Source organism: Phocoena sinus, chromosome 8 (genome assembly GCF_008692025.1).
Source record: "Phocoena sinus isolate mPhoSin1 chromosome 8, mPhoSin1.pri, whole genome shotgun sequence".
NCBI lineage: Eukaryota > Metazoa > Chordata > Mammalia > Artiodactyla > Phocoenidae > Phocoena > Phocoena sinus.
This window is the reverse complement of record NC_045770.1, coordinates 55,458,672-55,484,479: the sequence shown is the minus strand read 5'-3', so window position 1 is coordinate 55,484,479 and position 25,808 is coordinate 55,458,672. Positions and strand designations below refer to the sequence as shown.

The 25,808-nt window shown below is 53.6% G+C and overlaps 2 protein-coding genes across 4 annotated transcripts in view; both read left to right on the top strand.

Moving 5' to 3' along the window:
- The window catches only part of CAPN5 (calpain 5), a 56,154-nt gene extending 53,702 nt beyond the window's left edge, over positions 1-2,452 (top strand). For 2 of the 3 annotated variants that reach the window (XR_004351115.1, XR_004351114.1), the window contains exon 11: positions 62-95. Coding sequence is in view for 1 of the 3 variants with exons in the window: in XM_032640406.1 (XP_032496297.1) it covers positions 62-198; positions 1,152-1,334 (320 nt within the window). In the remaining 2 variants the exon portion in view is untranslated. Of the gene's footprint in view, positions 1-61; positions 199-1,151 lie in introns of those variants that run through there. The other variant, XM_032640406.1, reaches the window with a different exon arrangement.
- Positions 2,453-5,822: 3,370 nt separating this feature from the next.
- MYO7A (myosin VIIA) overlaps positions 5,823-25,808 on the top strand; it is a 103,994-nt gene continuing 84,008 nt past the window's right edge. Inside the window, exons 1-3 of the mRNA XM_032641629.1 lie at positions 5,823-6,045; positions 7,908-7,971; positions 22,332-22,445. Of these exons, the coding sequence (XP_032497520.1) occupies positions 7,954-7,971; positions 22,332-22,445 (132 nt within the window). The 5' untranslated portion in view covers positions 5,823-6,045; positions 7,908-7,953. The remainder of the gene's footprint in view (positions 6,046-7,907; positions 7,972-22,331; positions 22,446-25,808) is intronic.

Below are 25,808 nucleotides of genomic sequence, written 5' to 3'. Positions count from 1 at the left end.
TGTCTCATCCGGGACCTGTCCCAGCCTCACCCTCACCCCGTTGCCCACTCCCTCTTTCTAGGGGCTAACTCATATGTGATCATCAAGAGTGAGGGGGACAAAGTCCGCTCGGCCGTGCAGAAAGGCACCTCGACGCCTGAGTATGATGTGAAAGCCATCTTCTACCGCAAGAAGCCAAGCCAACCCATCACTGTGCAGGTGACCCAACTGTCTGTGGTCCCTCCTGGGACCCCACCTCATGCTTCCGCACTCAGAGTGGCTGGGCCTCACGTGGCAGGGCCTTTGACAGGGACCTAGGAACACTGGGTTCTGGTTCCCACTCTGTCCCCGACACGGTGTGGCCTAGGGAATTCTCTTACCTACCCCTCCCGGTGCCCCAGAGCCCCCTCTGTGGGGTGGGATGAGTTGGATTAGCTGTAGGGATTGTGGGACACAGCAGGGTCAGACTCCTGGCCAGGGACAGTGGGCATCTCTGCCAGCGTTGCCCCAAAGCCTTGGGAGTTGTTCCTTAAATTCCCCTGGTGGCAGATGGTGGGGGTGACTATTACCTGAGAGCAGGGGATCAGACAGCCAGTGTCCTGGGCACGGGCTTCCTTCCCCTCTCAGGCCAAGGGGGCCACAGTTCTGAGCTCATTGGCAGGAAGCCCTCTGTCCCTGGGGTCCAGGCCAGCATCTCTCCCGGTAAGAAACCATCTGTAAACAAACGCTTGGGTATCCTCGGGGAGCTACTGTAGGGTTTCCAAGTTTTTTAACACTGAGTCCTTCCGGATCAAATCACAGACCCATAGATGTTTGGGCTGGAAGGACCCTTAGGAGCCGTTGATCCAAACCTCATGTTGAAGATGGGGAAACCAGAGCAGGGGGTGTATCACTTGTCCAAGGTCACCCAAGGTCAACAGCAGAGCTAATAATGACAGATTTAACTGTATACATGGAAGGGAGCTTTGACATATGGGAGGAAGCCTGAGGCTCTGGCAGGGGCATGGCCTTGCCCAAGGTCCATGGTGAGGCAGATGCAGGGCTCCTTTTCCTCAGCCCAGCTTGCATCACAGGAAGGGGAGTCAAGGCTCTGCCGCCCCTGTCAGCAGCCCTCACAGACCCATAGTCCTTGTCTTGGAGATGGCCCCCAACCATCCTCTGTCTCCGTCCAGATCTGGAACTACCGAGTCCTGAAGGATGAGTTCCTGGGCCAGGTGCACCTGAAGGCCAGCTCGGACGACCTCCAGGCCCTGCACACCCTCCACCTCCGAGACCGCAACAGCCAGCAGCCCAGCGACCTGCCGGGCACCGTTGCTGTGCGCATCTTCAGCAGTGCCTCCCTCACGGCCATCTGATACCTGCCCATCCACCTGCACCCACAGTTCTCACCACCATCTGCATGTCCCCAACCAGGCCAGGGACTAACCTGGGAGCCGGGACACTGGCGTCCTTTTCCCAGCTTTTCCACTGACTTGCTGTGTGACCTTGGGAGGTCTCTGTCCCTCTCAAGGACACTTGCCTCAGTGTCCCGAGGACCCCAAAGCGTTCCCTTCTCATAGAGGAGTCGTCTTGCCTGAGATTTAAAATAGCCCTCCCTACCCCAACTGCCACCATGGCTAAGGGACTCTATCCATTGAAAACCACCTCCCGAGGCCCTGCTGTCTGCCAGCAGAGTGCCAAGAAGATGTCACTTGTTTACACACAAACTACCACATCCCCAAGGCCCACTCCTGCCCCTTGTGTCCCAGACCTGCCCCAGTGTCCAAGACTTGCTTTCTTTGTCACCTATATCTGGTTTTCTAGCCACCTTGAAAGGACTCTTGGCTATTGGGTTCCTGCCCAGGCTAGAATTTGGGAAATGTCCAGGTGACATCTGTCCATTCTCGAATCCCATCCACTCACCCGCCCATCAGGTATTTATTCAAAGGAGATTTGCCAAATGAATAAACGATGCCCACGAGACCCCGTGTGGAGCCGGGCCTCTCCTCGCAGCTCTGGGAGACCCGGCGTCCGTCCTGGGCCTTGCCTCTGCTCTCAGGTCCTCTCAGATACAGACGCCCAGAGGAGCTGCAGCCATCTTCTCCTAGGTTCTGATCGCATTCCCAGCCTCTGGTTTAGGGTCCCTGGCGAGGTGGTAGAGAGGAAGGGCGTCCTGCCTCCGCTGCCCTGACGCGGGAAGGAGTGTGTCTGATGTAGTGGGCCAGGCGGGGAGAGACCTGAGGGGTCTGCTGCAAGACCTGGGCTTTTCCCGGGAGCAGGGACGCTGGAGTGGTGGTCTCAGGCCCGCTGCCATCAGTTTGCGCATTGGGCTTGACAGGAGATGGTAAATCCATTGTCTGACCAGAGGCCCTTCCACCAACATTCCCCTCTTGCTGCCTGGACCAAAACTCTCCTTCTGGTCCTCAACGTTTTATATTCTTTCCGTTTTAACTCTCAATTTTAACCAGGGGTTTTTAAAGGAAAACTGAAAGCCAGAACCCTTTTTTCTTCTTAAGCTCCAGTTCCTGTGATCTTCTGATTTTATTTTGATCTGCTTGGGGAGGGACGTGGCGAGGTCATACCTTCTCAGAGGAGGTCTGGAGGTGGATGAAGAAGATGGGGGTTTGTACTTGGATGTTTTACAAGCCAGCACCTACCGTGTTCTTGGAGAGTGTTGGCGCTGTGACCATCTTTGGATCTCCCTGTGCCCTTCTCAGGCTCCAGACCAGGTGATGTCAGTGAAAATGTCCAGTTGGTTCAAGATCAGGAATTCCTGTGGCCTTGCTGGGAATTCCTTTGGGGAACCTGACTTTTCAGCTCAAGATCTGGCTCTTGGGTGCAGTGACCTGGCTGGATATGCTGGATTCTTGACCCCTCGCTCTGGCTGGCTCTGCTCCTGTGTCCTGGCCCTGGGTCACGGGAGGGGCCAGGAACTGAATGACAAGGAGAACAAAAGGATTCCTTCTCTAAAAGCTGGGACTTCTCAAGAACCCGAACCTAGGGTGAGGACTTTGCGTGTGACCAGGAGCAAGTTGCTTAAACCTCCTGTGCCTCGATTTCCCCCTCTGCAAAGTGGGGCCAGCGATTATCGTTTGTCAGCACTCTTACTAGCAAGTGCTGTATAAGGGCAAAACAATACCCTTTCTCTATGTATCTTTGTATCCGTACACACTATACACAGTCATGTAATCACCACTTCTCAGTGTCTGTTTGAAAGGAAGACTCCTGAGTTGGGTGGAGCGTCGAGGGCCGGATAAGCCAGCTTGGGGCCTCTGGGGCCGACACACGGGTCTTTGCTCAGCCATGTCCACCTGGGCTACGGGGGCAAACCAGGACCAGCTGGCAGACCTGTGTGGGCTTTAGCCTGGGGGCTGGGCATTGTGTCCCTCGACTCCCTTCTCAGAGAGAACTGGTTCGGCAGCCCTGCCTTTGCTCCCTGCCCCTCTTGGTTGGCTCCTGGCTGTGTGGGGATCCTGGTCCCCCGGAGGCCCTGGGGACTGGGCAGGTGAGGATGGAGCTCTTTCAGGCCGGGACTGGAGGGTGAGTGGGGAGAGCAGCTGCTCTGTTTGCCTGGTGCACCCTGCAGCCCACAGGGGCCTCAAGTCCCCATTTGCAGATGGGTGGGGCCCCTGCTGCACAGCACCCCGAGCTGGGCTGCGTTCCCCTCAGGGCCAGGGGAGTGGAGACCTGTTCTGTTCTCAGAATAAATGTTACCACAATTCCAGAAAGGCCTTCCTGTGTCTGTCTGTCCCTCTGGGGATATGGGACAATGAAGGGAATGTTTCCCAGGCCTGGGTGACTGTCTGGTTAGAGAGCCACATGAAGGAGCTACAGCTGAGGCTGGACCCCGATGCCTGCCTGGTGGGACCGTGCTGGCATCGTTCGGCTGTCCCTTCACCTGGCCTTTTCCCACGTCCCGTCCCAGGCACGGGGGCGGGGGAAGCAGCCACAGTGCCTGCTCCGGGGCAGTGTACAAACTGGTGGGGAAGACATGCAGAGAACCAGTGGCGAGGCAATGTGGGAGCTACTGGGTGTTCCCTGAGCCTGCTGGGGGCAGGAAGGCCTCGCCCTGAGACAGTTGTGGAATAGAGGGGGGCAGCCGCATGAAGGGCAGCCAAAAAGGAGATGGGCTTATGGGGGTACAGGTGGATGTAGGGGATCAGAGTGGAGGCTGTTGAGGGGGAGATGATGGCAGCTCGAGCCAGAAAGCTGGGGGTGGCGGGGAGGAGAAACCAGAGAGATTTCAGAGGTAGAGTGGACAGAACTTGGTGGCTGGGTTGGGAGTGGGGAGTAAGGGAAAAATAAATGAACTAAGACCAAGATTTCCTCATAAGAGTGTGAGAGAAGGCTGTGCTGAGTGATGTACCCACCTTAGCGTAGCGCCTGGCCACTGGTGGGTGCTGAGTAGCTGTAGCTGTGCGGCATCTGGAGGGGACCACATACCCCCGCGCCACTCCGCACCCATCCTTCACAGCTCAGACCTGCGTTCTGCCTGGGGCACCATTTCCTCTTCGGCCTCAGCTCTCCCATCTGTGTGAGGCTGACACCACTCGCCCACCCAGTCTGGCCGGCTCCTCAAGAGATTAGAGGGGTGGTAGGTATCAAGTGCAGACGGCAGGTGGGAGTCCAGCAGTGGGGACTGTTCAGGAGCAACTCCGGTCGTGGGCACCCAGCCAAGCACACTCCAGCATCCAGGGGTCTTCAGGGGTCAGGATCGTCGGGTCAGAGGGAGCCCCAGCCTTGGCAGAGCCTGGGTCCCAGCGCTGTCGCTTCCCACCCGCTGCTCCAGGCAGAGGCCGGATGCTCAGCCTTGCTCTCCAGGGGGCGCTGTCGGGCAGCTGTGCCCGGGAGGTGGCGCAGTTGGGCCATTGGTCCCTCCCTGGGTCCCCCACCCCATCCTTTGGGTGGCAGCCAGGTGGCCCCTTCCCTGCAGGCACAACCCAGTTACAGAGACTCCAAAAGAGTACCTCCCTCCGCCCTGGCCAAACCTGTCCCGGAGAGGCCTGCTTGGCTGGGGCTGCTGCCAGGGTCGCTGCAGGCGAAGGGCCACGACGTGCAAGGGCCAGGTCTCAACAGGGAGTCCTCGGTGTCACTGTTTTCGCTGATGCTAATAACGAACATTTTGTTCACTCTCTTCCTCGTTTACCCTCCTCCCCTACTGTAAAATCGCATTTTCCACCTCAGTTTGCACGAGTCCCTGGTACATGCAGCGTTGCTCCCAGTCAGCTGCTTTGAGAAGGTTTCCTAGATGATTAGAGACAGCAGGCATCCCGCGCCCCAGCCCCCAGAACAAGCTGTGGGGCAGTGGTGAAGTGATGAACTTCAGGGGGACGCATCTGAGGCGAGCCCTCGGGAAGTGGCCTGGGGCGAGGGCAGTGTCTGTGTGTGGGGGGCGCGGCAGGGCAGCAGAAAGGGCCAGGGGGCAGGGCTTGCTACCTCCTGCCCTGCCTCGCCTGGTCCTTTGCTCTGAGTCGCAAACAGCCATTTTGCGGAGAAGGAAACAGTCTTGGCAGACAGCAGGCAGGGGCCAAGACTCAGCAAATCAGTGACCGAGTCGGGATCAGAGCAAGGTTTCCTGCCCAGGTGCTGAGAGCAGGTGGTGGGCATTACTGCAAATGACGGGAGGCAGCTGAGGCTGGGATGAGTGGCTCCGGGCCTGCTCCCACGCTGGTCTGGTCGGCAGCACAGCCGAGAAAGACCCCAGTGCCCCGGCCTCCCCGCTGGGCGGCCAGGGCTCCGCCAGGGCCCTGGGCAGCACAGCCCGCCTCCCATGCTGATGTCACGACACCCAGACCTCGGAGGGCCCTCCAACTCCGCCTCCCGGGGGAAGGCTCTGGAGTGGGGAGGAGAGGGCAGCAGTGCCGGCCGGAGAGCTGCCCTGGGCAGGAAGGAAAGGGAGAGACTGAGAGAGAGAGGCACACAGTGAAAGACCGCAAGACCCAGAGAGACCCCCAGAGCAAGTCACGGAGCAAGACAGAGGAAGAGGGGGCTTGTGTCTGCAGATTTTCCCACACCTGCCACCCCAGCTTCCCGAGCCCTCTGTGCAGGTGGCAGGGGCAGCCAGGCCGGTGGGCAGCAGACACCCAGGTAAGGATGGGCTGCCCGCTGTCCTGAGCCCTGGGAGAAGGGTTTGCTGGACTCTGGGGGACTCATGGGCTCAGGCCACCCTGGAGCCACTGTCCCCACAGCCAATTGCTCCTGGTCTGGGCCCCCTGCCATCTCTGACCAGAGCTGGGACGGGGGGGCAGACATGCTGGGGGTGGCAGAGTCCTCTGTCCCTGACTCTTTGTCTCCTTAGGCCTCTCTCAGCCACTATCTCTTTCTTTATCTCTCTCCTTGGATAAGTCGCTTCCTTCCTCTGTGCCTCAAATTTCCCATCTGTGAAATGGGAGATGAAGCCCCATCAGCCATGGTTGTTGGGAGGACAAGGTAAAACTGAGCATGGGTACAGAAATGTAAATACAGTTCTGTGTTCTCTGTTGTCAATTTAAAAAGCAATTAACTTGAACAGGGATTAGTTATTATTTTGAAGAAAAAAAATGTCTATTTTGTAGCATTTTCCTTACACGTGGCCCTTAAATTCTATGCCCTTTCAACCCCTTTCCACCCACCAAGGCCCTGAAGGCCCTGGTTCTGCCCCTGGCTCTCGGGGCTCACACTGGTGCAGGATGCCAGCACCACAGCTGGGCATCCTCTTCACGGACGTAGCTCCCCACGGCAGCTGCCTGCTGGCCTTTGTTGAATTCCCTTCTCAGCCAGACACCCAGGCCAGGTGCAGGTCTCCAGAAGGACGGTGTGCCTGCTGTATCCCGGAGCCCCAGGGCAGGGGTCAGGGCTCGGGTGTCAGGTAGTGTCATGGGCAGAGGATCAAATGCCCCAGCGCCTCTGAATGCACCTTGTGAAAAATTGATGCTCATCCTGGGAGGCAGGTAGGGGGCCAGAGGGGCCTCATGCTGGGGCCAATGGGCTGGGGCTGCTTTTGATCACCACACTCAGTCCCACGAGTCCTTCCTGAGCTGTCCCTGTGCTGTGTGAGGTGATGGCTGAGCCCCACACCCTACCCTGTATCAACTCCCTTACTTTGGGAGCAGAGGTGGGGACAGACCCTGACCAGACAACAAACGTATATAGTCAGGGCTAGATAGAGGGAAATATCGGGGCTCTTGGCAGCCTGGGGACAGTCAGGGAAGGCTTCCTGGAGGAGGTACCATCTAAACTGAGCCGTGAGGCATAGGTGGGAATTTATTAGCCAGAATTCCAGGCAGAGGGTCCAGTGTATACAAAGTCTAAGAGGTATAAAAAGGGCCAGCATATTTCAGGAAGAGTGAGTGCTGAGAATGGCCCAAGGGCAGGGGTGAGGAAGGAAGAAAGCAGAGAGAGGCAAGACTGAGACGCATAGTGCTGGGCCTTAAACGCTAGATGGGGGAGGGATTAGAGACCCCATCCTGAAGGCCGGGGGTGCTCTGGAAGGGTTTTAGGCACGTCGTGTCATGAGCAGGTCATGTACAGCCTGACCCTCCTCTTGGGCCAGGCTGTCCCTGTCACCTCTACTCCTGGGGCAGCTCTGAGCTGGGTGGCCAGAGACCAAGTCTTAATCCTGAATTTGTCCTGTCCTGCTGTGTGACCTTTGGCAAGTCTTGGTCCCTCTCTGGCCCCTTTGCCCATATGTCCAGGGGAGGGGGCTGGACTTTCTACTTCTTAGGAGCCCTTTGGGAATCTCTGAATAACAGTAGTAAAAAGGGAGCTCAGCTGCTCTGGGCAGTGGAACTGGTGATGGTGGCAGAGGCTCAGGTCACGCAGGCTGGGCTGTGGCCAGAGGGAGAGAAGCCAGGGAGGGTTCCTCAGGGAGGAGGGGCTGGGGCTTTGGGAAGAGCCCAGGTGACCCAGCCAGGCTCAGTGCTTCCAGGGCTGGCTGGCTCAGAGGCTTGACATGGTCTCTCTCCCTGCAGAACTGTGTCTGGCCAGGCGGGCAGTAGGAGCATTTGACCAAGGACAATGGTGATTCTTCAGCAGGTGAGGGCTCCTTCATCCTTCTATCAGGAATAACCCTGTTGGGTGGCTCATCCTTCCCTATCCCATATTCTCTTATCCATGTTCTTAGCTGTAGAATCCCCTCCCTAATCCTTTCTTCTAGAAAACTCCTATCTATGCTTCAAAACCCAGGTATGAAACTTTCCCTGACTCTCTCAGGGCCCATTCTCCCTGTGATGTGTCTGTTGGGGCCTCCCTTCCTCATTGCACTCACCCCACTGGTCAGAAATTACTTATTTATACACATCTCTGAATCCCCAGGTAGTCCAGGCAGTGGAACAGCATGTGCAAAGGCCCAGATGTAGAGAAGCCCTTGGAGAAAGGGAAGACGAAGTTGGCAAGTCTATTGAAGCCAGACCAGGAAGGGCCTTGAGCCTGACTGGGGAGAAGTGAATGGGGGATGACGTAGCCAGAGCTACAGGCTCCGAGGGTAATATGGGGAAGAAGCAGAGGTGCTGCCCCCGGCTGAGTCCTCCAGCCCCCCTTCCTTCCCAGGGCCACAGTGGCCCCTGACCCTCAGCCCTTCCCCGTGATCAGCCTGAAACTCTAATGAGCTCCTGGTCTCCAGATTCAGGAATGTGGGCCCTGAGCCAGGTTGGCCTGGCACCAGGCCCTTGGGCTGGTAGGGGTGTGTGCTGTGGAGGCTTGGCCAGTGGCTTCATGTCCTCCAGGACCATGTGGGACCAATGGGCAGCCGTGCCCTGCAGCTGCATGTTTGAGTGTGAGTTATGTATATGTGTGTATGTGAGAAGGCAGGCGTCAGGGCAGGATCAGGATAGACAGTCTTCTGTCCTGGGGCTGGAGGAGCCACCCTCTAGAGCACCTCGGCCTGAGGGTCTCTTCAAAGGCCCATCAGAGATGGCCAAGACCAAAAACAGAAGGAAAAGTCACTGTCACTGAGTGTTTGCTGGGTGCCAGGGCCTGGGCTGCAGGCGGGGCTGGGTGGATGGGGACATTTTCAGACCCCAGAGGGAGGGCCTGGGCCACTCATAGCTCCCACAGCCGCTTTCCCTTGGGAGGCCTCTGACTTGCTGTCCACCCTCCTCCAACCAGCCTCCCTGAACGCTGGCCCATCTCGTCTGGCAGCCTCTGCTGGGAGCAGGTATCTGCAGGTGGACCTGGCTCTGCCCACCCCTCACACAGAAAGCACATTTCTGTTACTTCTTTGGTCCTGAATGCAGTCCCAGCTCTGGGGAGCCAGCCAGCCACGCAGCTCCACAGGCAGAGCCCGCAGCCCTGGGCTCATCGTGGGCTTTGCTGTTGATAAGTGTGTGGACCTGGGGCACGCACGTCCTTCAGCCTTCCTGAGCCTCAGTTTCCTCATCTGTAAAACGAGGATAAAAACCCTCCTTTCCCAGGATGGTTGCTGTGAAGATGAAATGCCACGAGGGGTTCAGTCAGAGCGCTTGTCTTTCACCTGCCTACCAGGTCCGCCTCCTCCCGCCACGCCTTCCCTGTCCTGAAAGACGGTCGGTCAGCCCGAGCACTTGGTCCCTCTTCTGGCTGACTTCTAAGTCCTCGCTGTGGCCATGACTCCCTTTGGGACCCTTCCCTCCTCTGCGCGCACTAGAGTCTGACCGCACGCCACCCTCTTCCCCTGCCTTCCTGGGGCGTCCTGGTGAGCCCAGAAACGGGGGCAGGCCTTCAGCCTGCTCCCCACGGCCTCCTCAGCTCCAGCGCCAGCACGCGCAGAGATGGAGCTCTGTGCCGAACAAATGAACGATTGTCATTTCACCCTCATTTTGTCCGAGGGGCTGGAGCGAGCATGATCCCTACCTCAAAGGGATGTCGGAGAACAAAATATCGTAACACATGTACAACGCTCAGCCCAATGCTGGACACAGCTCAAAAGAGTTTAACGGCCGCGGCGACCACTACTAAAATCATATCAGTAGTTTTCCTGTGTATGAGAATTTCCCATTCTCTTCTCTCTTTTACTTTACTTGGCATAAATATTTATTTGGGGTAAATTATATGAGGAGACCTCAGAGAATATGATGTTTCTTGCCCCGTGTGTAGAGTGGCCCAGTGTGGGACATATCAGTGACAGATACTCACCCATCCCTCCCTCATTCCTTCCATTCATCCATCATGCCAGCCTTTCTGAGCCCCACAGAGTACCAGGAACAGAAAACACTTTCATATAGTTGTGCTCAGAATCCAAATCTCTTCATTATGAAAAAATGTTATTCATTTGTTGAGGGTTCTAATTCTTCAAAAGTAGCATTCACATTGGTCCTACTATGTGCCGGGTACTCTCTATACATGATCTCATTTTATTGCCATAAGGCTGTAGGGTAGGGATCTTTGTGCCGATATTGCCGGTGAAGAAACTGAAGCCCAGATAGGGTAATTTATTTTAAATTTTTTTTAATTTCAGCTATGCTTTTATTTATTTTTTTTTAGCACCTTTATCGGAGTATAATTGCTTTACGATGGTGTGTTAGCTTCTGCTGTATAACAAAGTGAATCAGCTATACATATATCCCCATATCTCCTCCCTCTTGCGTCTCCCTCCCACCCTCCCTGTCCCACCCCTCTAGGTGGTCACAAAGCACTGAGCTGATCTCCCTGTGCTATGCAGCTGCTTCCCACTAGCTATCTATTTTACATTTGGCAACGTATATATGTCCCAGATAGGGTAATTTAGACATGAGCTGGGGCAGGTCCAGACAGGATAGGGAGCCATGCTGGTGAGGGGGGCAGCATGCAGGGAGAAGAGACCTTGGGAAGAGGCTGCTGTGTAGGGCACAGGGCTGTGGCACAAGGAGCAGGCACAGGGCTCAGGGGAGGAGGTCAGACTTCCCCTGCTGGGTGGCATTCGCAGAGCATGAGCTCTTTCCCAGGCACCCTGCGGTAGGCTGGGCAGACCCATCATGTTGATGGTTTTGGGAGTAGGTGGGAGTGTCTGGAGGTTCCTAGTGTGCCGGAAGCCACCTCCTCCAGCCAAGTACTCACTCACCCACCCAGCAAAGTGACACTCAGCCCCTTCTCTGTACCGGGCAGGGCACAAAGGATACAGAGATAAATTGACTGCTCCCTGTCCTGGAGGAGTTTCCAGACCAGAGGGGGGAGGCAGCTCCGAAACACAGCAAGGGTGCCCATGAGCAGAACTGTGATAGCAGGAGTCCTGGGGGTGGAGTAGGGTGGGAGGGAGTCTGGGGCTGGGGGAGGCTTCTGCCCCGCCTGCGGTACGGCAGGGTGGGGTGGTGATGTCAGGGAAGGCTCTGAGGCTGTCGTGGTAGCCCCTCACATACAGATGGGGGGCTGTGGTCTCAGGAGGAGGGACTTGCCCCACGTTGCAAGGCTAGCTGGTGCTTGTGAGAACCCAGAGAGCTGTGGTACATGTGACCCGCTTCTTTAGGACCTCAGGGAAGTCTGCTGTGCTTCGGTAAGATGTGATTTCTGGCTCTGTGGTGAGGCCAGTGTAGGGACTAGATGTACTCTGCCCAGATTCCTGGATCAGAGTGAAGTTTGAAGATAAATCTGTGGACTGTTGATAACAGTTGGATTAAGTCTTTTATTAAAATATAACGTTCTTCTTTGTCTGTTGTAACAATTCCTGATTTAAAGTCCATTTTGTTTGATATTAGTACAGCCACCTCAGCTCTTTTTTGGTTACTGTTTTCAAGGAGTATATTTTTCTATCCTTTCACTTTCAACCTATTTGTGTCTTTGGATCTAAAGTGAGTCTCTTGTAGATAGCATATAGTTGGATCATGTGTTATTTTTTTTAAACCTTTTCTGCCGACCTCTACCTTTTAATTGGAGAGTTAAATTCATTTCCATTTAAAGACTTACTTCTGCCATTTTGCTGTTTTTTTATATGTCATGTCTTTCCCCTGTCAATTCCTCTATAATGACATCTTTTTTTAAATTGAAGTATAGTTGATTTACAATGTTGTGTTAGTTTCAGGTGTACAGCAAAGTGATTCAGTTATATACATATATATATATATTTTTTTCAGATCCTTTTCCCTTATAGGTTATTACAAAATATTGAGTATAGTCCCCTAGGTTATACAGTAGGTACTTGTTGGTTATCTATTTTATAAATAGTAATGGGTATCTGTTAATCCCAAACTCCTAATTTATCCCTCCCCCCTTTCCCCTTTGGTTACCGTAGTTAGTTTGTTTTCTATGTCTGTGGGTCTATTTCTGTTTTGTATTTAAGTTCATTTTTATCTTTTTTTTTTTTTTAGATTCTACTCTATGATGCCTTCTTTTGTGTTTGATTTTTTCCCCACTCTACTGTTTTGGTTCCCTTCTCATTCATTTCTCTCTCTCTCTCTCTCTCTCTCTCTCTCTCTCTCTCTCTCTATATATATATATATATATATATATATATATATATATTTTTTTTTTTTTTTTCCCCTAGTAGTTACTCTGGGGTTTACAATTAACACCTTACATTTATAACAATCTAGTGAGGGTTAACACCAACTTAGCTTCAATAGTACATGAAAACTCTGCTCCTATACAGTTCCATCACTCTCTCTTTACAGTATTATTGTCAGAAATTACACCTTTATACACTGTGTGTCCATTAACTTAGATTTATGATTGTTATTTTATGCATTTGTCTTTTAAATCACATAGGAAAAAAAAGAAGTGACAAACCAAAAATAACAATAAGGCTGGCTCTTATATTTACCTTTGTAGTTACCTTACTGGGTTCTTTATTTCTTTGTATGGCATTGAGTTACTGTCTAGTGCCATTTAATTTTAGCCTGAAGGAATATTTTTGGCATTTCTTGTAGAGCAGGTCTATTAGCTACCAACTCCCTCAGTTTTTGTTTATCTGGGAATGTCTTAGTTTCTCTTTCACTGTTGAAGAATATTCTTGCCACATACAGAATTCTTGTTGGAAATGTGTTTTTTCCCTTTCTGCATTTTAAATATATTATCCTACTGCCTTCTGGTCTCCATGGTTTCTGATGAGAAATCAGCAATTAATCATATTGAAGATCCTTCGTATATGATGAGTCACTTCTCTCTCACTGTTTTTAAGATTCTCTTTTTGTCTGTCTTTTGATAGTTTGATTATAATGTGTCTCAGTGAGGATCTTTTTGAGTTTATCCTACCTGGAATTTATTGAGCATTTTAGATGTGTAGATTCATATCTTTCATCAAGTTTGGGGAATTTGGGGTCATTATTTCTTCGAATATTCTTTCTACCTCTCTCTCTCCTCTCCCTCTGGGATTCCCATTGTGCATATATTGGTCCATTGGATGGTGTCCTGTAGGTTTCTTAGTCTCAGCTCATTTTTCTTAATCCTTTTTTGTTTCTGCTCCCTAGCCTGGATATCTCAGTTAAGCTATCTTTGGTTTGCTGATTCTTCTTTATGCCCTTTCAAATCTGCTGTTGACCCCTCTAGTGAAATTTTCATATCAGTTATTGTACTTTTCAACTCCAGAATTTCTATTTCGTTCCTTTTTATAATTCCTGTCTCCTTATTGATAGCCTGTACTTGGTGAGATGTTGTTCTGGTTTCCTCCAGTTCTCTGAGCATATTTAAAACAGTTGATTAAAGTTTTTGTCTATTAAGTCCAGTGTCTCGGCTTCCTCAGGGAAAGATTCTATTAATTTCTTTTTTTCCTATGAATGGGCCATGTTTTCTTCTTTCTTTGCAGGTCTCATCGTTTTTTTTTTTTGTTATTGTTGTTGAAAACTGGACATTTTGATTACTATAATGTGATAACTCCAGAAGTCAGATTCTCCCCCTCCCCAGGGTTTGTTGTTACTGCTTATTGTGAATTGTAATTTTGTTGAGTGACTTTTCTAAACTATTTTGTGTGTGTGTGTGTGTGTGTGAAGACTAGATTCTTTGTTGTGTGTGGTCACTGAAGTCTCTAAAACCCCTGGAAAAAACAACAAAACAAATTTTTAAAATCTCAGACTTTGCAGTTGGGCTGTGTGTATGTTGGCGCATGACTTCAATGCTCAGTCAGGACATTTACAACTCTGACTTAGCCTTCACTCCCTGTCTGCATGGAGCTTGAGGTCAGTCAGAGGTGAGAGCTTAGGGTTTCTCATGCTTTTTCTGAACACTCGTCCAACCCTGGGTGTGTACGTGGTCTTCTAGATTCCCCAGTATATGCTGAAGCTTTTACAAAGCCCTTTTTCCCTGGCGCATCTCATTCCCCTGCCTTTCTTCCAGGCTTTTTGGAGTGTCTATTGTTTGCGCCAACTGATTATTTTTTTCCCCAGGTGGTAGTTCATTTGCCTTTGGATGTTTTTGACCAATGCCCTCCATAGCTACTTCTCTACCCTGGGGTCCCTAGTTAGGGAATAAAGACAAACCTTTAGCATTATTCCTTCAGGGGTCCCCCAGACAGGTTAAAACCATCAAAATTCTTTGATAACAAGGTCTGTTCTGCTCCCTCTGACCCCAAAAACCCACACCAGGGATACAGGCTGCCATCCTCAAGGTGGGGAGTGAGGGAGGATGGGTAGGTTAAAGTACCACAAAGCTCTCCTGTGGGGTTTCAGTCATCTTCCTCGTCCTTAAATGTTCAAATGGTTACTGTAAACCTTTGCATATTTTCTAGAGTTCCAGTAAAGTTGACTCTGACAATTTTTGCTATGTTTTTTGGTGTTTCTGTAGAGTTCTTGGCAGACTTCTCTACTCTTTGCTGATATCACTTGCTGATGACAACTGGTACAGTTATTTCCTGAAAGCTTTTCTGTTCCAGCTTGCTATGTATACTTGGATAGGTCCTTTTGCCCCTTCTGAACCCCAGTCTCCCCATATGTAATATGGGTGGCCAGAATTGGACCAGATGGTGGTATGGTGGAGGTGACAGCAGCACTATGGGTGTGAGGCATGAAGGGAGGAGAAAAGAAGGTAGTGAGGTGTGGGGACCAGGGGGCACATAGCTAAGTGGAGCCTTGGTGGCTAAGTGGGGGCAGGGAAGAGTATGGTGGAGGTGGAGCGTTCCTAGCAGAGGACTCAGCATAAGCAAAGGTAGGAGTACCTGTCCTGTGTGGCCGGGCAGCAGGAGACAAGGCTGGGGGAGCAGTGAGCCCTGGCTCTGGGAGAGAGTCTGGTGTGATGCCAGAGTGGGTCCCAGGGGCATTAGACCTGCCTCCCAGACCTGGTGTGCAGCCACCTGCAGGGAAGGGACCTACTCCTAGACTTCATCTCAGGGGTGGCCTGGGTGCAGGGTGTTGAGTAGTGGGTCTGGGTCAGGGAGGGCCAGTCTCTCAGTACTTTACTAGGTCTCTCTCATGGGGCCTCTCTCCATCCACCAGACTTGTTTCACCATCTCTTCCTCCTTACCTCTGCTTCTCTGTGCTTTGCTGTTTTCTTTTCTGGAACACCCTTCTCCCTCATACCTGCCTAAATAATCACAACACCACAACAACATGACTTGCTCAGTTAATAATAACTAACACTCACACAGCATTTGCTCTAACAGGCACCGATCTGAGTGAGTTACACACGACCTGTTTAACCCTCACAAGCACCTAATGAGGTACTGTTATCCTGTTATCTGACAAATGAGAAAACAAAAGCACATGGGGGTTGAGGAACTTGCCCAAGATCACACAGCATGTGAATGGCCTTGTCATCATTGAACCGGTGTTGGGTCCAGAGTCCAATCTCATAGGAGCCATTCTATCCTGTCTCTCCAGGGTTAATCTGTCCCTTATCTGGTGGTACCATCCTTATCTGTGTCTGGGTTTGTCCACCCCCAGGCTGGAAGCTCTGAGGACGGTGTCCCCTAAGCTTTAGCCTGAGCCTGTGAAGGTTTTTGTTTTTTTTTTAATTTTAAAAATATTTATTTATTTTTGGCTGTGTTGGGTCTTAGTTGCAACATGCAGGATCTCTCGTTGCGGTGCGTGGGCTTCTCTCTAGTTGTGGCGTGCAGGCTCCGGAGCATGTGGGCTCTGTAGTTGTGGCATACGGGCTCTCTAGTTGTGGCTCTTGGGCTCAGTAGTTGCGGCGTGCTGGCTTAGTTGCCCTGCAGCACGTGGGATCTTAGTTCGTGGGATCTGACCAGGGATCGAACCCATGTCCCCTGCATTGGAAGGCGGAGTCTTAACTACTGGACCACCAGGGGAGTCCCTGTGAAGGTTTTTTAAATAGACAGATGGAAGGATGCCTGGAAGCCCAACTCTAGCACCTCCCTGGGTCTGAGGGTCTGGTTCCTGTCCCCACGGACTCTCCTAGGAGGGTGGGCAGGGGTAGGTGTGCTTGTTCTGGGCTTAACTCTGGAAAGGACCCCTTCTGAGAGCAGAGCCCCTGAGAGGGCACAGGAAATGGGTGGGAGTCATTGCCAACAGTCATCTGTGTGCTGGGTGGCAGAGCGCTGGGTCCTCGAGGCTGGAAAAGGGGGGGGGGGGGGCGTGTAGAAGGAAGCCCAGGTCCAGAGGGGCAGCTCCGAGTTCTGTGTGAGACATCACTGTCTCCTTCCTTGTCATTCCCTCTACTCCCCGCTGTGGTTTGCTCCTCTAGAACAGAAAGTTGGGTCTTCCAGGATTTCAGGCAACGCTGAGGGCCAAAAATGAGACCTTGAAGAGAGAATAGGAGAAAAGAGGGGAGAGGATAAAGATAAGTAGGGAGAGAGAAGGAGGCAGGTGTAGGAGGAGAGTCATAGGGCCTGGGCATTCCACACCTTCTGGATGGGACAGTGGCCACTGTGGCTTGCAGCCCAGCATGGACCCAGGCTGGCACCCAGTCCTGTGTGGCTGCCAGGACACAGGAGCCCAGCTTGGCACCCACTGTGGGGTGAGCTCTGAGCCATTAGGGGTGACTTGCTGTCCTGGGGAACAAGGGGACGCCCCTCCTTTAGGCCTCAGTGCCTCCTCTTTGACCTGGAGATCACCAGCTGGCTGGCCTCAGAGGCTGGGTGAGGACCAGAGACTCTTCCAGGGCTTTCCCCATAAAGTCCCCTCCCAACCTCAAGGCTTTTATCTGCCCTCATTCCCCAGAGGCAGCCAGTGGGCCAGAAAGATCTTTGACGCACCTTCCCTTTAGTCTTAAAAAATTTACGAAGTTTATTGTGTTCCACTCCATAACATCCCCACGTTTCTTTCCGCAGAAAACATACTGATTTTCTCCAAAACTGCGGTCAAGGTGAGGTTCCAGGTGCCTCGTTTTTGCCGAGGCCCCGCATCTCGTTTCCTGGGTGCCGTTCGCAGAGGTCCTGGTGAGGCGGGCCTGGAATCCCCGACGATGTTGGGTGTTGGGGTCGCGCCAGGATGGGAGGGGGCTGGGGCGGCGCGGGCGCCCCCTCCTCGTTCCCGCCAGCGGGCGTCACCTAAGCCGCCGTTGCCATGGGCCCGCGGCAGATGGCCGGGTTTAGGGTTCCCCGGCGGGCGGCGCGCACGGGATTAGGTGAATTAGGGAGCTAGAGACGTGTTGCCACCATAGCCGCCGCTAGGCCCTCCGCGCCATGGAGCCCCCTGCCCATCCCGCAGACCCCGCCAGCCCCGAGGACGCCGCTGACCCCGGCGACCCTGCCGAGGCGCGCGCCAAGCAGCCGGGCAAGTGGGCGCTGTTGCGTAGCCTGAACCAGGCGTTGAAGACATACGCGGTCCTGCCGGTGAGGCCCGGGTCGGGAGGGGGAGGACGCGCCCCGCGGACCCGGTCCTGGGCCTCGGTTTCCCCGCCTGTCTGGAGCCAGGCGGGCCGCAGGGTCGCAAAGCCCCAGGGTGCACGCACACCTGAGCCCTCTGGTGCCGCGCGGCCCTAGACGCCCGGCGGGAACTTGGCCCCCAGCTGCCCCTGCCTGGGCGCGGAGCTTGTGCAGCTGGAAAACGGGAGGTGGATGGGCCAGCGCTGGGAAGGGGCTTCCCTGCCCTTGCCCGGGTCCAGAGCAGGGGGTGACTCCAGGTGCACGGAGGGGGCTCGGGAAGACGTTTGTGGACTGGCTGACCGGCTGGTAGAAGGAAAGCATGGCCCGCGGGTCCCCTCCTCCACCGAAGATTAGCAACCAGACACTTCCTTGCTCACTGGCGCCCCTGGCAAGTCAGCTGGCCCATCTTTCTCACCTGTGAAAATGGGGCTAATGTAACCAATGTCCCGGAGTGACTATGAGGATAAGTGAGGGTGGGGGGAGTGTCCTGAGACAGACTCCTTTTCATTGCACAAACGGGGACTGAACCTCAGGCCCTGCCCCAGAGGAGGAAAGAGGCATGTAAGGCTAAGGCCCTGCGGGGAGTTGATATTGATCTGATCCTGGGCTCATGAGGGAAGGTGGGTGGACAGCAAAGACAACTTCCCTTTGCGTGGGTCTCTCATCTTCACAAGCACTGACTCCTTTCCTGTTAAGGTTGTTGAACTCTAAGGCTCAGAGAGACTGAAAGACTTACCCAGAGTCACACAGCGTTAGTGGCAGAACTGGGACCTGAACCCAGAACTCTTTTTACCTTGTGTTCATTGTGGATGTGGGCCAGCTTCCCTGGAGGAAGCCCCCACTACGGTTGTGGTGTACCCTTGAGAACATTTAGGCAAATCCATCTAGGAGCTCACCGTTCTGGGGCTGGGAACCACTCAAAACTGACAGCAGAGAAGCTGGAACTTGCCCCAGGTTACACAGCCACACAGAGGCAGGTGTCTACACAAATGGAACTTTTGATTCCGGGTGAGGTCCCTAGTGGGGCACCCCTCACAGTGGAGTGGTAGGAATGGGGCCAGATACAGTCATGGGCTGCCTGGAATCCAGCTGTGGGGAGGGGCTGGTGGGGTTAGACCTGAGCCCAGTGCCCCTTTCCTCTCCTCCCCTCTCCTGCCCCTCAAAAAGGTGTCATGTTCTTTTACATCTTCCTTCCTCTGCTCCTTCCTTCATGCATCCAACGATTCCTGACCTGCCCTGTTTTGGGTTCAGGCTCTGCCCCTGCAGATGCTCACGGTCTCATCAGTCACTGATTTGATGAGTGACTATGGCCAAATCCCTTTCTCTCTTTCGGCCTCAGTTTCCTCATCTGTAAAATGGGGACCCTTACAACCCAGCTGCATTCTGATGCCCCAAGTACTTTCCATAGGACCATGGGAACTGTCCCCCTCAGAGGTTCTCAGGTCCCAGATTCCTCCCTGAAGCCTCTTAGCTGCCATTTTAGCCTCTTTCCTCGAGTTCAGACCAAGAGAAGAGAAAGTTAAGTCGCCACCCTCCTGGTGACAGTCCTAGGCTAGGAGGGTTCTAGACATTTCTGTTTGCTTTGCTGCCCTTCGCTGGAGCTTCCAGTTTGCCTTTTGGGTCCACAAACCATCTCCAGCCAGGGACCCTATCAGTGCTTCCTGTTCTGCTTGCAGAGCTGGGTTCAGGGTGGGGCCCAGGGGATGTAGGGAGAGAGCACTGAATTTGGAGTTTGCCAGGCGTGGGCTTCATTCCCAGCTCTACCACAAAACACCCGTGTGACCTTGGACATGTTTCTTGACCTCTTTGAGGAGATGAAGTAGAGAGAGAATGCCCTGCCTAAGCGTTGTCATAAGGTTCAATGAGACAGTTAATTACAGGGAAGCATGTAAGTCACTACCTGGCCTGTTGCAGGGGTATTGAGTTTGCATAGAGCAATGTCCTGGTGCCACTGCCCGCCACCGCTGGCCTCTGGGAATCAGGTAGTCTCTCTCTTTCTCTCTCTCACACACGAACTCTGTCACATGCTCCCTCTTACCTACTCACACACACGCTCACATACACGCTGTTTCACATTCTGATTCTCTGTCTCACTGAGAGAAGAACTGTTTCTCTATGTTTGGTTCTGGGGAGTCACCAATGGAAGACTCAGACCAGCCCTGCCCTCACGGGGCTGCAGGCTAGCGGGGAGTGGACACCCATGGTGATGACCCAGAGTGGTGCTGGCTGTTAAGGGGCAAGTCCAGGGGCCCCGAAGACTGGAGGAGAGCCTGTGTTCTTTACACAGCAGCCAGGGGAAGTTTTGAAAGTGTAAATCCATCATGCCTTTCTCTCCTGCTTTAAAACCTTCCAGTGGCTACTTGTCCTACTTGAAAGAAAGTCCAACGTCTGTCCATGGCTCCCAGGGCCCTGTGTGCCCTGGTGCTGCCCGTATCCTCCAAGCGCCCCCTCATCTAGCTCCAACCTGGGCTGGCCCTTACTAGGCCCTCTGCTTTCCCCTCTGTTCACTGCTCTGGCCCCAGGGTCTGGAGTGAAACTGGCCCACAGCGGACCCTCCACAGATATGTACTGAATGAAAGAACTAACTCTTTAGGAATTGGGGAGGAGGTAGAAGGTGCGGCAGTGAGGAGAGGCCAGGGAAGAGTTGCTATTTGCTTTGGGTGTCCACTCAGTGGAAAGGTGGAGTGAGATTGGGGGCAGTTGGAACAGAACAGCCTGAGCAGGTGTGTGTCAGGTGGTCCTGGGCTGGCGCTTGGAGAGGGCGAGGAGTGTGGCCAGAAGCACATCTTGGACTTGGGACTAAAGCAGTCGTGAGGATTAAATGGGAAGCAGTCATGCAGCCTGGGCACACAGTAGATGCTCAGCAAACACATGAGTTCTCCTCCCATCCCAGATGCTCTCCAATGTTTCTCACGTTCTCTGGGAGACAGCTTGGGTTTGAAGCTAGCCTGTTTCTAACATGTGCTAACCTCCCATGAAGTGAAGGCCCATAATGGCGGCTGTGGCTGAAAAGTAGTTGGTTCTGATGGGAACAGGAGGAGGCTGAAACAGTGAAGAGTTGGCCTTGGGACTCACCAAGCCCACGCCTCACTGAGGCATGTGGAAACTGAAGCTCAAAGAGGTTAGCGATTTACTGGAGGCCAAGTGGGTCCTGGATCCCAGTCTCATAGCCCAGAGCTGTTTCCCCTGGGCCATCCCCATGGGCTTATTTCATTGTGAATCAGTTTTAGCAACTGTTATGCTTTTAACTGCCGCTTGATAGGAAGTTATATTTTTATTAGGATGTCTAGGTTCTCTTACCCTTCTGGGGAACTTGGGAACCACCCCAAAAAAATACTCTTATTAAGATTAGAATAAGGGCTTCCCTGGTGGCACAGTGGTTGAGAGTCCGCCTGCCAATGCAGGGGACATGGGTTCGTGCCCCGGTCCGGGCGGATCCCACATGCCGCGGAGTGGCTGGGCCTGTGAGCCATGGCCGCTGAGCCTGTGCGTCCGGAGCCTGTGCTCTGCAACAGGAGAGACCACAACAGTGAGAGGCCCGCATACAGCAAAAAAAAAAAAAAAAAAAAAAAAAAGATTAGAATAAAATTCAAACTTTTACCTCCAGGCCAATGAGAGTCTATGAGTCCTGAATCTTGCCCATCTCTCTCTCTCATCAGGTCCTGCAACAACCACCTCTTTGCGGTTCCTTCCTGCCTCAGGGCCTTTGCACTTATCATTTCCGCTGCCCAGATTTCTACCCTTGCTCTTTCCTAGCCTGACTGCTTTTCGCCCTTCAGGTCTCAGCTCAGAGGTTTCCTTCATAGAGTGGCTTCTCCGGCGAATGAGTCTTCCGGTTGGCCGGCTCTGTCTTTCTCCAGCGTTGGTGTGCTCACTTCCATCACAGCACTACCGCCATCCCAAGTGACCGTGTACTTGCTCAGTTGTTTGTTTTCTGTCTCCTCCCAACTAGAATGTGGGCTCCATGCTCACTGCTCGATCCCCAGCATTTAGATCCCTCAGTGCCTTGTACCCAGTATGTGCTCAGTACACGCATGTTGAATGCATCAGTGCTGAGAGTGGTTGTTCTAAGTCCAGTTTCCGACTCTGGGTTGTAGATTTGGCTTCTGTGAACCCTTACTGAGCGTGTAGTGGGAGCCAGGCCTTTTGCTGAACGCTGCAGGGGACACAAATAGAATGCTCCCCTGGCCCCAGATTGGGATGTCCCCACAAGCCAGGAGACAGTGTGGCTGAGAGCAATGCCCACATATATCACGGGACCTGGCACAGAGCAGCATCACTGCAGGGAAGCCATAACTGTGACTGTGGGTGTTGACCAAGGAGGTGACAGAGGCTGTTTGAATGTCCTGGGGGTACGCCTCCTTTAGGACAGAGGGGAAGTGTTTCTGCCTAAACTTCAATGAGTCTGCTGTACATGTGTGGGATGTAGCGTCTTGGGGAGAGGTCAGGGCTTTGGACAGGCCTGGGCTTGAAGCTGCCCAGCTGTGTGGTGTTGGCTCTTCCCCTCTCTGAGCCTCTGCTTACTCATTATAAATTGGGGACAGTAACAGCTGCCCCAGAGGAGGGATTGATGACACTACATCGTGCCCAGCCCAGGGCCTGGCACCATGGCTTCCACAGTGCCAGTTCCCTTCTTCTCCCTCTTCTGTGGTTGGCACAAGGGCCTCTGGTGGTGGAGGGGTGGGCACAGGACTGCTTGGAAGGAGTACCTGATCCCCCTCCCTGCTCACCTGGCCTGGGCCTCTCTCACCCACAGGGGGACTATGTCTGGATGGACCTGAGATCCGGGCAGGAGTTTGATGTGCCCATCGGGGCAGTGGTGAAGCTCTGTGACTCTGGGCAGATCCAGGTGGTGGACGATGAAGGCAATGTGAGTAGCCCGCTGCCACCCCGCCCCCAGGCCTTGGGGGGGACACAGGCTGACAGGTGACCTGCCTCAGGGGGATGGAGGCAGTGCCTGTGCCCCGCTTCTGCCTCTCAGAACCCCCTTCCCCCATGGAGCTTTCCCCATCACCCCCATGGGAGGGAGCCTCCCCTTCTGCCCCAGGCTACCTGTTCTAGTTCCACCAGCACTTCAGTCCATTCTGCCTGGTATTAGAAATGTGTGTCTGTGTGGGCATACCGGTGTGTACAGTGGGGCAGGGGGTGGCACCGGGCTGGGAGCTCCTCAGGTACAGGGGTGCTTTCGGGTCAGACAGACTGGATTCAAATCCCATCCTGCCCACTTGCTAGCTATGCAAACTTGGCCAAATCTCTTTCCCTTCTGAACCCTCTCAGGGTTATTGATTCATATGTGAGATCACACGTGAATGCCTCAGAAGAGGGTGAGGGGTCTGAAAATGCCCGCTCTCGTTCTGTGGGGTTATGGCATCACACGAATTCACTGTCCACCCTGACGCTGCCCTGGAATTAGTCTAACAGTTGAATGCTTTATCTCTTGTGGCCCTGAAGAAAAGGGTCACAGGAAGTGTAAGTTTGATAGACAGTGAGAGTGGGGCCTTGGGGAGGGAAGAAAAGGTCTTAAGTCAGGGTCCTGCCTTAGAGAACGTGGCCCTGATGAGGGCCCAGAGGGGAAGCCTGGGAACTCTGGACATGTGTGCACGTGCATGGCATGTGTGTATGCGGCAGGGGCACATGTACAGCTTAGTGGGGACATGGAGGACGAGAGAGATTAGGTTCCACCGTAATCTGGGTTGTGCCTGATGCTGTGGCCGGCGCTGGGGGCATAGAGACAGTCCCCATCTTAGCCTCTTAGTTTGATGGGGGTGAAAGAGGGTGCAGTGACTTGGAGAAGAAGGCTCTGTTGAGGGCCAGGGGAGGACTCAGGACGCTGGAGGCCTGGTACTGAACGTGGAGGAGGCAGGGGCATCACTGTTACCCTGCAGCCCCCAGGGATACCCGCCTTGGGGTTTGCAAAGCCCTTTGACCGAAGTTCTATCTTTAGGTCCTCACAGTGTCTGTGAAAGGCAGGGAGGACAGCAACTGTTACCCCAAGGTGAAACTGGAGTCCAGAGAGGGACCCTCAGGACGAGTCACACAGCTAGTGAATGATGGTGCTGGGGTCAGGATCCGGGACTTCTGGGTTCTGTGTGGGAGTTTCCTCTCCCAGCATCTCAGTGGCAGCTTTAGAGCTCAGGTTCTGTTAACCACACTTTTGTCCCCTGAGCTTTGGAAGTGGAGTGCCTGCAATGTCATTCCAGAGGCTCCAGTTCCAGGGCCTTCCAGGAAGCCCCTGTGAGGTTGCAGCCTCAGAAGGGGGACACGGATTTGGCTGGCAGCACACACAGGCCCACAAGCTAGCCTGGACCCCCCGGGTGGGGCCCAGGGACTCTGCCTGCAGGCTTGAGTTTCATCTGGGTCATGTTGCATGTCAGATGGTGTCCCATAACTGTGTCACCGGATCCCAGAGGTCCCCTCCCACTTGCCCCCTGAGAACAGGGGCTGCAGAAGGGGGAGGGATGTGGCTGGCTGGCTGGGAGCAGGTTAGGGGGCTGGGTTTGCTTCCGTGGCATTGGGCCCCTAGCGGCTTCTGGCCTCCCCTTTCACCAGCCTTTCCTACTCCCACTCTCTCCCCCCACCCCACCTCCAGGCCACCATCTTTGAGCCCTCTGTCTGCCCACAGACTCCCTCAGCTTGAGGGCAGGGACCAGGTGGATCACATCTGGTTCCCCAGAGCACAACAAAAGGCCTCCCAGAGAAGGTCCTCTGTAAAGACCTGCTGAATGGATGGAAGGGTCATGGTTCCGTCCTCGCTGGAGTCCTCAGGCTCTGCTTTCGTCCAAGCTGTTCTCGTTGGCAGATGTACCCCTCCTTCCCTTCCTCTACAGAGCAGGTGGTCCTTGCCTCTCTGAGCTCAGTGCCAGGCCAGCTCTTTCCCAAATGTGCCCCCAGGCCCTAGAATTGGCCATGTTCCCTCTCTGTCTCTCGCTGGTATGCCTTCAGGACCAGGCCTCAGTTTCTGCCCTGGTTACACTTTGATCTGTGCTGTAGGTGTCTGTGGACGTTGACCTGAGCGCTGCTGACCTCAGCCGGGCGACCTTCCATGCAGGAAAGGGGCGGGGAAAGGCTCAGCTCTGCCATCTAACTGAGCACGCCACTTTACCTCTCCAATGTGACTCCTCGCTGTAAAACGGGACTGGTAATTCCATGATGAGATGTTAAGAGAAACAAATGAGAACATACATCTCTTTTGCAACAAAAACTGGAAAACATTAAAGTGATAATACCCAGCACTGGTTGAGCAATTATCAGGCACCAGTGCTTTTTAGACCTGGCAGGAGTGAAACAAAGGTTGGCCATTATTGTGTCAATTAACCCTCCCAACATCTCCAAGAAAAAGGGATTGTCAATCTCATTCCCATTTCATAGATGAGGTTGTAGAGGTTCAGGAAAGCAAAGTGATGTGCACAGGGCTACAGGTCTTACAGTGGCTGAGCCACCTCTTAACTCTGTGCGGAAGTGTCTCAGGGAGGAATTATGGGACCAGAGGCTGGGGTCGAGCGGGGAAGGCAGACAGCCTGCCCAACGTCCTCTCCCCTCTGGCCCATTCCAGGGCTTAGGACCGAGTCAGGGAAAGGGAATTTTCCAATTGGATCAGCTTTTATCAAGAAATAGGGTGGGAGAGAGGAATGTTCCACACGGGATTGGAAAGTCGGCAGGTTCTTTGATCTCACCACCAGGCGCATTCATGTCAGGGCTGTCTGAGGGCCTGACCTGGAATGTAATGCCCTGGCCCAGGAGGTGCCATGAAATGCCAGGGAAACTGGAGTCATGAACAATCTCTGGCCTGCCCCTCACCTCTCTGAGGGCCGTGGTCCTCTGATCCTATTTTCTCATGTGACGTGAGGGGGCTGCAATAGGGGACTTCTGGGGTCTCTCCATGACTAGGACTCTGCTTTTAATTCAGACTGGTTCCTAGTAGTCCCCAGCCGGCCATCTGTCTCATCGGGGATCCCCTGCCACGTCATTTGTGCCCGGCCTCTATATGAGGCACTGTGAACCAGGCGTATAGCAGACATGGAACCAGCCTTGGGGAAAACTGAGGGGTCAGGGCCAGAACTGCGCTCCGACAGTGGCAGTGACCATTGCCTTGCAATGGGAGACCTAGGGTATGTGGGAGACCAGAGGAGGCATCGACCCCAGCCTGGGGAACCAGTCAGCTTTCTGCCTGGTCCTGAGGCTCCCAGGGTTCCGGCATTTGGGAACAAGGAGGGGGCCCCAGAGGGCTTTGGAG